Below are 14,124 nucleotides of genomic sequence, written 5' to 3'. Positions count from 1 at the left end.
AGACAGAATCAGTGAGAAAAATCAGACTTACCTTCTGAATTGTTATGATTCCCTCCTGGGTGTCTTTGTCAACAGAAATTTTGAACACTCCCAAACCATCACCATCCACAATCTTATACTCCATTTCTGCATTAGGTCCTACATCTGCATCTGCAGCTTTTATTCTGGCCACCACAGAAGCCACCGGCAAAGACTCTGGGACATTATACTGATACGATCCTGTGAAATTCAAAAATCTGATTAATTCAGAGTCTTCTGGGACTGTAGGCTAAAAAAAATCTAAACTTCTTAAAATCTACTTTCCTTTAAATCATGCACTTGAATATTTTACTCAGGCTACCAGAATATATTCTTCAGTTTAAAATAGAATTCTTGGGGTTTTTTTTGCTGTTTTCCTTGTGATGGACTCTAAGTACTACAGGCATAATTTCTTCCTATGATGAGAGAACTTCAAAACTTAAGTGCAAATCGTGAGATGAATGCCTCCTACAGAATTCCAACACATGTTGGAATTCAACAAGTTTTTACTTTGTTTTCCACAGAAGAGGAAAAAAGGCAAGTCAAATAATATCAATATAAACTCTTATTATTTTATAGCTGTATATCTTGATCAGGCATTTTGCAATCTGAATATGACTAGAAACTGATATATATTAATTTCTTTAACAGAAGTGCATCATCTGCATTCTTGAAATTTCCAGCTTTTTCATTCAAGAAGAAAATTATATATATGCTGTCAAAAGGGTATCTGAGTGCAGTCGGTAGCCAATAACACCCTCACCTTCAAAAATAACTTCAGTTATTCTATTATTATTTTAAGCAGTCAGTGGCTTGAAATAACACGAAATATATTATGTACAGGTCAATTTTTATATCATTGAAGGTGAGGCTGGAGTAGATGTGATTATATTCTTCAATTACTTTAATTCTACTTAGCAAGGATTATTTTATTTTATTTTATTTTATTTTATTTTATTTTATTTTATTTTATTTTATTTTATTTTATTTTATTTTATTTTATTTTATTTTATTTTATTTTATTTTATTTTATTTTAAGAAAAAAGCACCCCAGACAGAATGCTAGTAATAAACTGAGCTCTTCAGGTTTGAGTATACAACTGTGTACTCCTTTCTTTGGTTAGAATGAGAGCTACCTTGGTCAAAGAAAGTAAATGGAGGGAAGATGACTTTCCAACTCTTCTGTGATTAACTCCTTAGGAAATACTTTATAAGAGAAATTCTGCTAAAATGCCAAAGGAATATGAAGGTTACAGAGTCAAGTTAAAGAACTATGCATCCTGAAGTCAACCTGGCAAAAGCTAAATATCTATTAAGTTATACCATTTTTTGTCTTTTTCTCCACAGAGAGGAAGTAAAATACATTAATAAATGCACCTGATTCACCACTTCAACTGACCTGAAACATTAGGTAAAGAAAAACAATTCTTCCAATGTAAAATAAAGATAAACAACCTTGCTGACAGTGATTCTTAAAGCACTTAACATGGAAGCTGATCGTGTTTTGTTTATAAATAGCATGACATGTAAAGACAATGTTTAGAAAAAATATTACAAGTCATATTTTTGTAAAGTAACTTACGTCTTGGAAAGCGGGGTGGGTTGTCATTAACATCAGTCAGGGTGACAGTTACAGATGTAGTCCCTGATAATCCACCATTCTGCCCGACCATGTCCTTTGCTTGAATAACTAGCAGGTACTGGTCCTTGGCTTCTCTATCCATGTTCGGAAGGGCAGTCTTGATAACACCTGCAGTGAGACAAGCTGTGTCAACGGTTGCACAGGCAAATAAGCTACTGTGAAACCTCAGTTTACCTTTAAGAGGTAGTGCTAGATCCATGATTGCAACAAGAGAGGAATTAATTAATTTCAACAACAATATCATAGTTTTTTACTACAAACTGAACTGACTTCTTACAAGCTTCTTTTAAGTAGTCTCCAAACCCCACCCACTAAGTTTTTACTTAGTACTAGATTCTTTGGATAATGCCATGCATGACTGTGTTTTCCAAATCTTCTCCCTGAACTACAGACCTCAAAATAACTTGGGTAGTACTCCCTTCTCTGGACGATGTCATCTTCTGTGTTTAATTTCCCACTATTTTAGAGCTAGGATGGTCAGAATATTCTGTATTAATTTTTAAGATTCCAAGGGCAAGATTCATTTGAATAATTTGAAAACGTCTTGAATAGTCATTCACCACATTAACTCTTACTAATATTGTTATACTAATATAGCCACACTCTGCATCTATATGAAATTATCTTATTTTACAATATATTTGCTTTAACAACACAAACTTCTAAAGCATTAGTGTAATTAAGAGATTTTTGATTTATTGATGGAAATACTATAATATCTGAAGTAGGTTTTGTTATGTCTATTTGATGATCTGCATACAATTTGTAATTAATTGAAATGAAAACTGGAAGAAAGCTCCATCTTTTATTCTTTCAGTTCTGTTGATGTAGTTCAGAAAATAAATATGCCTTCTCAAAACTTGACGACTTTATGAATATTTCATGCTCAGTATGCAGTACAGCTACTAACTCTGATTTCCAGAGAGGCAGCTGTTTACTCCACCAGCACTTAACGTCAGCAGCAAAGGAAACATAAACAAACTAAATAAAGAAGAGGCACATTGGGACACATATCTCTTCATCTGATATTTGTTGAATGTTTAGTTAGAGTTTTATTTCTTTCTTCCCTTATGAATGTGGGACTTGCTATTAATCATCTCTGGGTTGAAACATTTATTTCACAAACAGACTGTCTGGCACTATTTCACCTGTTTTACAAGACATGTTAAAATACAATTAATATACAATTTTCATAACATTATTGTTTCCACATTGCTTTTTCTGGCCTGCTTGTTTTTCTATCATTGTTGAATTGCAGACAATGTTAACTAATCATTTGGAAGCTAATTATCATGCACACAGAAAATATGACTATCATCACATCAAACTGGAAATGTATGCAAACATTTTAGTCGGAGTCCCTCAAGGTTTTGATTTAGCAGAAACTACCACATTATAGTTCAAGGGCTTTCTGCAGTCATTATGACAATATATATTGTACATACAAACACATGGAGAGAGAGACACAGAGGTAAAACCACTATAAATCATGCTCATTGGAGGGTGAAAGAAAGTGCTATATATCCCTGATGAGGATGGACCTGTTGCAATATGAAGATAATTATAGTACTTATTTCGGCAAATTTAGATGTTAAATAGAGTGTGACCTTTTGGTCATAGCATTGGGATACAGGTCTGATTCACATCACAGATTATTTACAATAAATAGAGTAAATAGGTTGTTTCTCTTTTGTCTCAACTTGTCCACCTCTGAAATTAAGATTATTATTACTTTCCGTGTTGGTGTAAAGTGATGGTTCAGGCACTGACTCAAACTGAGCAGAGTGAGAACCTATTTTCTTGCTCTGTGGAATGATACAGTAGAATGGGTAATGTTTATTGAACTGACATAGGATTAAAGGTTGCATCTTGTTGTGGCTTAAAATATTCACAAAATTTCATGAAAACAGTAACAAAAAGCTCCACTAGTAATTTGTTTTGAAAGTGGCAGCAAAATTTTAGCTAAAGATAGGAAGTACAGTGCTTTCTTCTTCAAACTGATAAAGAAAAGATACATTACCCACAACAAAACCAGTTTGAAGAGTAGAATGGAGAGCTGATCATGCCATAAATCTATACTTAAGGAAATCTGGCCATCTGACACTTAGATATTTCTAAAGCAAACATCTGCAAAGAAAACTTGTTCACAACATCTTGAAATTTTCATTGATCAGAAAGATGGCAACAGGCAGAAGACCAGGGAGCTGGTAGATTGACAAGAAGATAAAAATTTCCATTGTAGCACTGTCTGCTTATCACATAGCTGAGATATGTGGTTTTCATAATCTACTATGAGGAATAAGAGATCAAAAGATCAACAAAATCCAAATGTATTCAATTAACCAAGACACCACATTAGTAAGTTCCTATCAAGTTTAATGCACATTTTCTGTTTTCTCAGCATTACTGCAAAGAGTTTATGGAAAGTTACCTGTTTTTGGCTCCACAGAAAAGTAAGGTTGTCCTTGCAATATGCTGTAAACCACTCGAGCACTGTTGCCGTAAGTAGGATCATCTGCATCAGTGGCTGTCACTTGAACCACAGAGGTACCTGCAAAATGTTTAAGGGACTATTGTACATAAAAGATCCAAAAATCTGAACTACACTTATTCAATATGCTACGCCAATATGTATCTGGAACAGTGTGAGGTGGCTTTTTCACAACTTTTCATCATTCCATTTTTATTCAACTTTGAGTATAAGGCCCTCTTTGTAAACCAGGAGTATTCGTTATTATGGAGTTCCATCCTCCCAAATAGCTTCAGCCTTTGACTCACAGCAATGAAAACCACCTCCCTCAGTAGCTGCCTTTCTCTAGCTCTGCCTTTTGTTGGTGGAGGGTATGCAAACAACAATTCCTAAATTATGGTGATGTCTGTAGTATGCTTAAGGTTGAAATACAGTAATAGTTTCCCTTTGGAGAGAAGTCTGCATGTTAAAATTGTAATGAGTAGTCAGAGATTCAAATATACATACATAACCAAGTATTATATATTTTGAGAACTGAACACACATACATACAATTAATTTTAATCTATAAAATTATTTACCCTTGTATAAAGTAATGGCTGAAGAGATTCTGTTTCAGCTCAGAAAAAAACTGGTGAGAGATGCCTCTAAATTCCTTTTCAAAAGTATGCATTTCCTTCAATAATCTACAATACTTTAATATCAGTTATGGTAATAATCTGCTGCATAAACATTTCTTGAGCAAGAAATGTCTCTGTGTTGATAGGACTAAGAAATGGAAATGTCAACTGGCCAGCAAGAAGGGCATATTTTGTAAGGATCTCATTCTGCATCAAGCTCCTTTTCATTATGTTCTCTACATCAGTTCCCATTTGTTTTGTTCTGTACAACAGCTTCCATGATGTATGCTGAAAGCAGAATAAAGGAACACTTGAGAGCCAAGGCCTTGGCCATGGTCACCACCCCTTGATAGCTGGAAAGGATTATTTTTTTCTCAGTGGCAGATTGTCTGGAACATTGAGACTTTGCATTCAACACCCTAGGGATGCATTTGGAGGTTAGGCTGTGAATTAATACTGCAGCAATTTGGCAGATGCCCAGTCAAGGTCTTCAACAGAGGATCAGATTCCTTCATAAACTGGATTTAGACACAAAATTAGAGAAAAACATTTGTTAAAGAGAGTTAATTTTCCAAATGAACCTATTTTTGACATGCAAAAATGAGAGCAGCATGTCTAGAAATTACTTTTTTTTAACAAACTTCAATAACAACTGTCCAGGGTGAACTTAACATAAATTGTATCCTTGTCAGTTTTGTTTGGATTTTTTCAGGAAATGGACAGGAAGAAAGTTCTGAAATTCTTCATGTCTGATATAGTATGCCCCCCATCCATTTTCCTCAGCTTCTCAAGTCTCAGTTAAGTAGAGGATCATAAATGGGTCCTCAGACAAGGCTGAAGGTTTGGAGAGAGAGAGGATTTAGTGCAGCCTCCCATAAAATGGTACAGATGACAAAGGATGGAAGCTGCTTGAATGAATTCTGACAATAAATGATCATTCATAAGATAACTATTCACTTAAGTTATGGCCTAGCTAAACCATGTTCCTGATCTCTCCTCCTAAAGTATCCATGACAAAGTATTATGATTGCAACGCTATTTTAAATGCAATTTTTCTCTCTTGTGGACTGTCTAATATTTTTGGACAGGGAAAAGGTTATTCTCAACCTGAAATTTCACATGCAACTATTAAGTAGATGGAAAGTTTAAAAAGAAAATTGGTAGTTAATCCATCAAGTAATTTATCAGTTATGGGACTTCAAATACATCAATTTTCTGTTCACCAGTAACTAAGAGCTTTTATTCAGTATGTCAAACTGATTTTACAGATTACTCTGTAATGTAATTTCATACAGGGACCTATTTTAAACTTGCCAGTTTCTCCAGCTTTTGAGTACAAGGGTACCATAATGACTATTTGACATCCTGTGTTCTTTGTGAAAGCCAGGCTTACCACATTTACAAAGTCCCTAAGCCCTGCCAATGAAGCTTACACTGTCTGCAAATATTGGCAAAAGTGCTTATACAACTCACACACAGTTACATCTTTGCTCCTTGCTCTGGCCGTTTTCAAGGACTCTGTACCAATACAAGATCAAAGAAACTACAGGCTCTACAACCTCAACACAGACATTTTGGAAATCCTGCAAACTTAGAAGTGCTTGTGTGCTGTAAAAAACTGTTGATGTAGCAAACAAACCGGTGAGATTATCTAAATCGAATTGGTTGTTTCCTAAAACACATAGATCCTCTAGAGTTTGTTGGGTTATTTTCCTTAGGTAGAAATTCTAAATTCTAACACCAAATCTTTCTGCACTCATCCCACTTGAGTATAATCAGCAACGATGATACTTTTGTGGTCCCTTTGTGCTAATTAATTTCTCTCAACCCTGATTGGGATAAGATGTTTTAAAACCACTGCTATTGTCATTCTTTACCAGTTGCACAGAAAAAACTTTGAGTTTACAGAAGTCCAATGATGAGAGAGATTTCTGCATAATATATTTTTTTTAAAAAAAAGAATATGCAAGCTAACATAAGGTGTGTTAACTGTGTGAAAAGTCCTATGTGCAGGAAATAGTTCCAAGGAAAAATAATGCATGGAAAGATCAGTATGTGACAATTTCCAGAGATTTTCCTAGAGGAAGCAGGTTTCTCTTGAAGAACAGAAATTCCTTTAGAGGACGTTCATTGCAACGCAAAGCTGTCCTAATTTTTCTTGCAATGGACTGATGTCCAATTTATATGCTTATTTTCCTTTAAAAAAAAAGACAAGTAACCAGTATAGCTCTGTGGATACTCGGGGACAGTCAAGAAACTCATAGGTTGAGGAAGAATGGGTAGTTGTATTGTAGTTCCAAGTACATCATCCTACAAGAGGAGACTGTGTTGCTGCACTGAAATTAAGTCTTCCTTTTACTCCTGAACACTTTGCCCTACCTAATGACACAGGTGGTCACCTGTCACACGTGTCCATACAGGTAACATAAGACAGTCAATAAACGGCACCCCACCTTCAGTCCATCCAACAAAATGAGTGTCCCAGTAAATCTTGTTTATGGCAGTATTGTTCAGAGCCCTAGACTGCAGATGTAAACAGAACATTAACCCTATCCCAAACTTTCATTAGTGACTTGTTATAACTTGTAGCTTCACAACTACAACTTTAAAAATTAGGTTTGTGTGCCTGATACTGGTAAAAAACAAATAGGGGCTATTTGCTAAAAAAAGTGTCTTTCCCTCTCAGATATGGATTCCTCTACAATTATTTTTCTCTAAAATCATGTCTTTGTAACAAAGCTTGAATATCAGTTCATTAAAAATAATTCAGCATGTAGCAACTTCATAAACTTTTCAGCAATTGCAGCAATTACTGAGGGAAAATGCCCGCTGCTTATGAAAGGGTGCTACACATTTTTCTTTATTGATACTGCCTAACAAGACACTGAATTTTGTATGGCTGACATAGATTTTTGGGGTTTTTTCCAGAATGTTTAAGCTGCCATTTTTAACTTAACCTTTAATATATATTGGTAAATATTGCAGAATCACAGTAATCTGAGAACTTGACCTATTTAAGTTCTGATATTAAGGCAAAAGCAAGGGAGGATTTTTTGCAGAGAGGACCTTGAATTTAAAGCATTATTTGTATTTCAATTTAACCAAGTCGAGATTCAGCAATGTTTTTGACATGTTGGAGAGATCAACCTTTTCTGTGACAGGGTCGTATAAAGGTAAACTGGTTGCTGAAGTTTATTTTGAGTTGGAGATCCTTCAAAGGGGTCTTTTTTAAATCTCTGAGTTAATTGTTCTAGAAACTTCTGCACAGACCCTTTTAAAAAGCTTGCCAGTAACGTGTGGTATTTTACTGAAGTTTTTAAACAAACTTGTCTAAGAAATGCTTATGTGACTTCTGTTCCTAAATTGCTGATCATTTAAGGGAAAACCGGTTTCTAAAACTAGATGAACAAATGCTTATTATTGAAACTGGACAAGTCCTTATCAATTGAATTGTAGCCATATTAAAAAATAAAAATAGACCTCTAATGGCAGCCAGTTATTAAAGGCATTGACTGATACCAATTAATGATGTGTAATATGTGTAATACACAAAATTCCATGATGGCATTACTTTTCTATGTGATATTAACTGCTATTAGAAATATTAAACACCTTTACTATTAAGTTATCCCTAACACCTGCTTGATCCTTACATGCAACAACCCAGTCTGGTTCTGCTCCATAACATCTGGTGTTTCTGTGCTTCTGCCACCATCCCTCACCCAGAGCTGATGCAGCAATGCTGTCTTTCCGCTCCAGGAGTGTGAAGAGGGAGAGGCAGTTTCTGCCCTCTTCACCTCCTCCCTCTCCTCCTACAGCCTCATCAACTTAGGGACAAAGCCTGACCAGTCTCAGCCCAGCAGCAAGGTCCAATAAAGTGAAGAAGAAGGGGCTTGCGACTGGAGAGAGACACTGTCCCTTCATTCAGGCTCTCAAAATCTCCTATCCAATTGTACCAAAGATTTGAGTTTGATATAAAGCTTTTGGTTTTGTTTTGGTTGGTTTGTTGTTTGTTTGTTGGGTTTTTTTGGTTTTGTTTGGGGTTTTTTTTTGGGGGGGTCCCTTTGATATAAAAGTCAAATATTTCTGTCCATATCAATCAGAAATAACAAATGTGGCAAGAAATATATTTGTTGTGCTGGGTAGCAGCAAAGCTGTTGATATGTCTGGAGAGTAAAGATTAAGCAAAACCGAAACTATGTTGGGTATTAGGATTTTTATCCCCAGTTCCCTCAGCTATAAGCCAAACAGATCAGTATCTCACATAAGCTATTTTTTTGCTCAACATTACAGGAACACTCTTTTAATATTCTTTTAATTATAATTTGCAATCTGTTTGTTTGAAATAAAACACTTCTAGATTTTTTAAGTAAAAGATGTACTTTTCTTTTTTTTAAAAAAAGCCCTATGATTTTCAGAATAGCCATATCTTTGAAGTTCTTGCTATGAATAGATTACAAGCCATCAAGATATTTACCCTGTCCAGGATAATCAATATAATTGGGCCTGACCCAAATATAATTTGAACCTGACCCGAAGTCATTTCAAATAACAGAAAATATTGACTTCAATTAGCCTTAGATAATGCCCTAAAATATTTGTCAAATAAAATACAGAATAATTATACTTGAATAACCACCCTTTAGGTTAAAGGTTATAGTTCTCCTAGCTTTGTAGTTAATTTAAGTTTATAATCCTGTGATCTCTTTCATTTTGTTTAATATCCAATTAAAAATCCTTGTCACGGATATAATTTTAAGCAAAATAGGAGAGAGATACTTTGTTTCTCCTTAATATTTCATGAATGCTCTACGTGATTAGTTAAAAATTTTGCTATATGAATAAACTATGAAAGGATGTGACCATGTAAGACAAGTGCCACACAGGCATTACATGGTAATCCTTAAATCATTAAAAATGCAGTATTCAGTAGTTCTGTGATAGTACCCATGAAGATATTTAAAATGCAGAGTTTCAGGAGGCTCATGAAGATGAAACTGCCCTTAGTAGATCCAAATCCCAGAGAGTGCACAAGTCTCAGTTAATAATTTTACATAACATTCCAGCTAAGTTGAATGTATATTTGGTGCTGTGTGGTCCGTAAGGGAGAGAATATCCTTCAGTCATTTATGTGTTAAAGATTCAACATGCAAAAGAAGCTCATTTAAAAATGAGCCTTATGTTCTCCACTGCAGACTGTGCACTCCCCACAGCTTGATTTCCAATATATTTTTGGAAGAAATGGAGCATGGGTGAGGGGTAGAGCCATGGGTTTGTGTATGTATGTACGTCTACCTAGGTCTGTAGTTGTTGCCCATATGTCAATATGCCAGCAAAGGACAAGACAGAAGTAATTGTCTTTCCCTAAGAAAGGGAAATGTGGAAATACTGCTCTTCAGGGCACAAGACAAAAGTGCAATAATCTAATAATTGCTACATGCTACAGTTCACTTAAATAATTTGATTCTAAACTAAAACAACAATTAAAAATATATATACTTTTTGCAGAACATATCTTTGAAGTGTTGAATATTTAGGTTTCATAGTCTGAGATTATTTGGTTATCTCCGTTTTTCAAAAGCACAGCAGTAAAAAGTTCTCAGCACTGCATAACAACTTCACCTCTTCCCCGATACACCTCAAAAGCTGTGGTGCCCATCTTTCTTTCCAAGGCTACTATTGCCTTTTCAGCCATCCACATAATGTTCAAGTGACAATGAATAAGTGCTAAGTATCAAATGAGAAATAGTGTCTATGCTCACTGCTTAGTAAAATAAATAAATAGACAACTCATTAGCAATGTTTTACTTATCTACTCTTGGCTTCTTAGCTGAGTTTCAAATATAAAAGCAATGTTGACTAATGATTGCTGCAGGGTATTTAGGTAGGGAAGATTCTTTTTCTCTCTCTAGCTCTAATTTAGAGGTATTGTTTAACATCCAAAACCACAAGAGATGGTATTAAGGAAACTATAACAAATGCTATATAGGCAGTCTTGCTATAAGAGTATCAAATTTTATTATGACTTAAAATCAATCAAGCAAAGAGAATTCTAATTTCATTCACCATATAACTCTCTTAACCTGAAGTGAGACTTCCCATACACAAATTTCCATTGAAGTAGATTAACTTTTCTTTTTTTAGCTTCATGCTTGCATTTATAATTTCAAGTTAAAGCAAAATTTACCAAAAAGTCTCTGGGGCAAAGTCCTATCTGGTTTGGATCAGTCAGCTTTGAAAAGAACAGTGGCGCCTGACCGCAGATGAGCATTTGGTCTGTTTAAAATGAAGAGAGAGTGGATTTGATGTTGAAATTCTTCCCTAACTCAAACTTAGGAAAAATTAGCATTTCTTGTTTTCCAACAGAGGGTCTGAAGGCTCTAAAAGCCATTCTCTGATTCCACGGGAATTTTGAAACTCTCTCAAGTTGTACCCCAGTCCCTGCTGCTTGTATATATTTCCCAGAGAGCTGGATTTCGGTATTAGAAAAGATACACAGTAAACTGTTACTAACATAAGCAACACTTACCCCAAAAAGTATGCTCTGCACTTGCAGGAATGTGAAGAGTTTTTTAAGAACAGACTTTATCTGAACAAAATGATAAATTACCACCTCTGAGTGCTGTAGCATAGGTATGAAACTTATTATTGTTAATGAGAATTATAAAACAAAAGTCCCTGGGCACTGGAATGAGAAATACACCATAAAATGCTTATCTGAATCCCTGCATAGCTCTTTGAGTTTCACATTTTTTGAAAGGGTAAATACTTAATCTAGCATGCTATTTCCAGTTAAATCTTGAAATATCTGTTGCAGGTGCCTCATAGATAATTAAATAGCTTAGTGTGATACAGAAAAAAATAATGAAATTTTTAAAAAGGCAATAGGAACAAATTTCCCGCAACACCAACAGTGTATTTTGCACTTACCCACAGGAGACATCTCAGGAACTCCAGCAGTGTAAGGACCATCCAGAAATTTTGGCTCATTGTCATTGATGTCCTGAATCTTAATGACGAACTCAGATTCTGGTTCCACAGGTTTATTAGTCAGCCTATCTAACGCTTGTGCTCGGAGTGTGTAGTAGGCCTGCTCTTCTCGATCCAGCCTCTTTGTAGCATGAATATCCCCCGTGTTCTCATCAATAATGAAAATGGAACTTGCCCCTTCGCCTGACAAGATGTATTTGATGGAACCATCTCCTTTATCAACATCAGAGTGAAGCTGGTGAAAAATTGATGAGAAAATGAGAGTCAGTGGCATGGAGATATGTAAAAATAATTCTTATGTCGAGCAGTAGTACATGAAATTTTATTGTTCTTGAAAAGATAAGCTAAATGTTTATCGTGCAAGGCATGTGAGAGACCATTAGAATGCGTCAGCTTGCTCTTTCAAGCAAGGTAATTTCATTCTTTCCTGCAAACAATCTAATTTTCAAATGCATTTGATATTGTCTTCTTATACCAGAGTTTTCCATAGGCACACATACACATATGCACACATATGATTACAACTGTGACTTTATTCTTAGCTGAATTTAAGTACATTGTTGGTTTCAGTTTATTATCCTACTGAAGGGTGAGACTTCAAATAAATGTCGCTATAAACTCAATGTCAGTGTGTGTTTGCTCCTGTGCATGTATGGGAAATGACACTGATTTCCTCAGTCTTTACTGTGTAGAGCAGTAAAACATAGCAAATTAATTAAAATGGATTGGTTGATAGATCACTCACTAAAATCTGATGGACCAGTAACTTCACTTCCATATCTTGCTTTCCATTATCTAACTTCAGAAAAATGCGGAATCGGAAAGACCAAGAAGTGTCCTGGCACCAGCTGAACTACACCGCACCTGAAGTCTAGTGTAGTTTCCCTGGGACTACTTGTAGCAGACACAGAACAGATGTAACTTAGTAGGTCAAAATGCACGACAGATGTACAGAAAAAAAAACTTTCTTCCTCATCATGCAAGCTATTTTAAGTTACAGAGCAAGATTCCACAGGTTCTGTAGCTCTTTTACGTCTACTGATTCTCACCTTCTTGTAATAGAACACCAACTCAAACAATTCTCCTATACTTTTCAAACTTGCATGAACAATGTAATTGATCTGAATATCATGTTAAGGTAAATCGCACAATATATATTTAATATGGTACAAGTAAAAAGAACATCAGTAAAAGTTGAAGTACTTGCTTGCTTGTTAAAAAGTAGATTAATACTTGATAATAGCTGAGGACATTGTTAAAGATGTTTGGATTCTTTACGTCTCTTATCTATTTTGTACCTGTCCCAACTCCATGTCATGTTGAGTATGGAGGTAACTCTGTTGTCATCATCATCATAATTTCCTCCAACAATTTTTTTATCTCAGCTGGGAGTATCGCTAAGATAGTAATCACTGCCAGAATACATGCAGAAAATTGCTATCTCAGGCATAACTTAGCACAGCTGCAAAGCCTTTTCCTATTTCAGCAGGGAAGTATTCATGATCAGTTTTGAATTTTTCAGCTGGATAAAAAGCTGCTTATTTCTTACACATTATTTCACTTACACTGTCTGGATAGCTCATACTTATGCAATTACAGTGCACTCCCTCTCTCTTTTAAGACAGAAATGGAGTCTGAGCTTTGGACTGGGTCAAAAAACAGAAGTGTCTAAGTCAGACATTATTTCAAAATGTGGCTTATCCTCATTCTTGTGCTACTTCTGAGATACCTAAACGAGCCCAGGATTTCTTTGGTGGAGTTCCCTGAACATTTAAAGTCCTACTTCTCAGCAGACTCAGGAATAGTCAATGTAGACACTGTAAGCAGATCAAGGTAAAACATGTCTCACATGCAGGCTCTTTCAGGATCTGCAGCACTACGTATTCCTCAGCCCAAATGGCTGTTGGTTTATTCCATAAACTATATCTCTGTTCATCTCACAAATCTGGCAGTTTGGGCTCTTGCTGCTTTTTCAAGAGAAGTAGCCATGTCCCCTAAAAAAAAGCAATGGCCTGTGCAAGTAAGAATTTGTCTGGTTTGTGTTTGCTTTTGGTTTACCTTCCCCCCCCCCCCCCCCCCCCCCCCCTTTTCTTTTAATAAGATCTACTTCCGGATGCACAGGTCTCCCATGTGTTACAGAGACATTGTGTGGGTCCCCCTACACAGCCAGAATTCTACAGTCTAGACTGAAAGGCAGAGTATGACATTACCCAAGAACTGAAATTATGGGACCAAGTTTCAATGCCTTTGTCTTTTTGGTGATTCAGCTTTCTGAATCTTTCTAGCAGTGTTTTGAAAGAAAAGAGACCTTCAGAGGAGAGGCCAGAAGTGTAAATCCTCAAAGATGCACTGAGTAAGGGTTTCACATCCCAGAGAAAGAAGAA

At 35.7% G+C, this 14,124-nt stretch overlaps 1 protein-coding gene across 2 annotated transcripts in view; it reads right to left on the bottom strand.

Annotated features, from left to right (window-relative positions):
• The window catches only part of LOC101924626 (cadherin-7), an 83,731-nt gene that overhangs the window by 31,414 nt on the left and 38,193 nt on the right, over nt 1-14,124 (bottom strand). For both annotated transcript variants that reach the window (XM_055800591.1, XM_055800590.1), the window contains exons 3-6: nt 11,681-11,975; nt 4,092-4,211; nt 1,601-1,768; nt 32-219 (exon numbers count right to left, since the gene is read on the bottom strand). In XM_055800591.1, coding sequence (XP_055656566.1) covers nt 32-219; nt 1,601-1,768; nt 4,092-4,211; nt 11,681-11,975 — 771 coding nt within the window. The remainder of the gene's footprint in view (nt 1-31; nt 220-1,600; nt 1,769-4,091; nt 4,212-11,680; nt 11,976-14,124) is intronic.

This window comes from Falco peregrinus, chromosome 3 (assembly GCF_023634155.1).
Source record: "Falco peregrinus isolate bFalPer1 chromosome 3, bFalPer1.pri, whole genome shotgun sequence".
NCBI classification, from domain to species: domain Eukaryota; kingdom Metazoa; phylum Chordata; class Aves; order Falconiformes; family Falconidae; genus Falco; species Falco peregrinus.
This window is presented reverse-complemented; position numbering and strand designations above follow the sequence as displayed.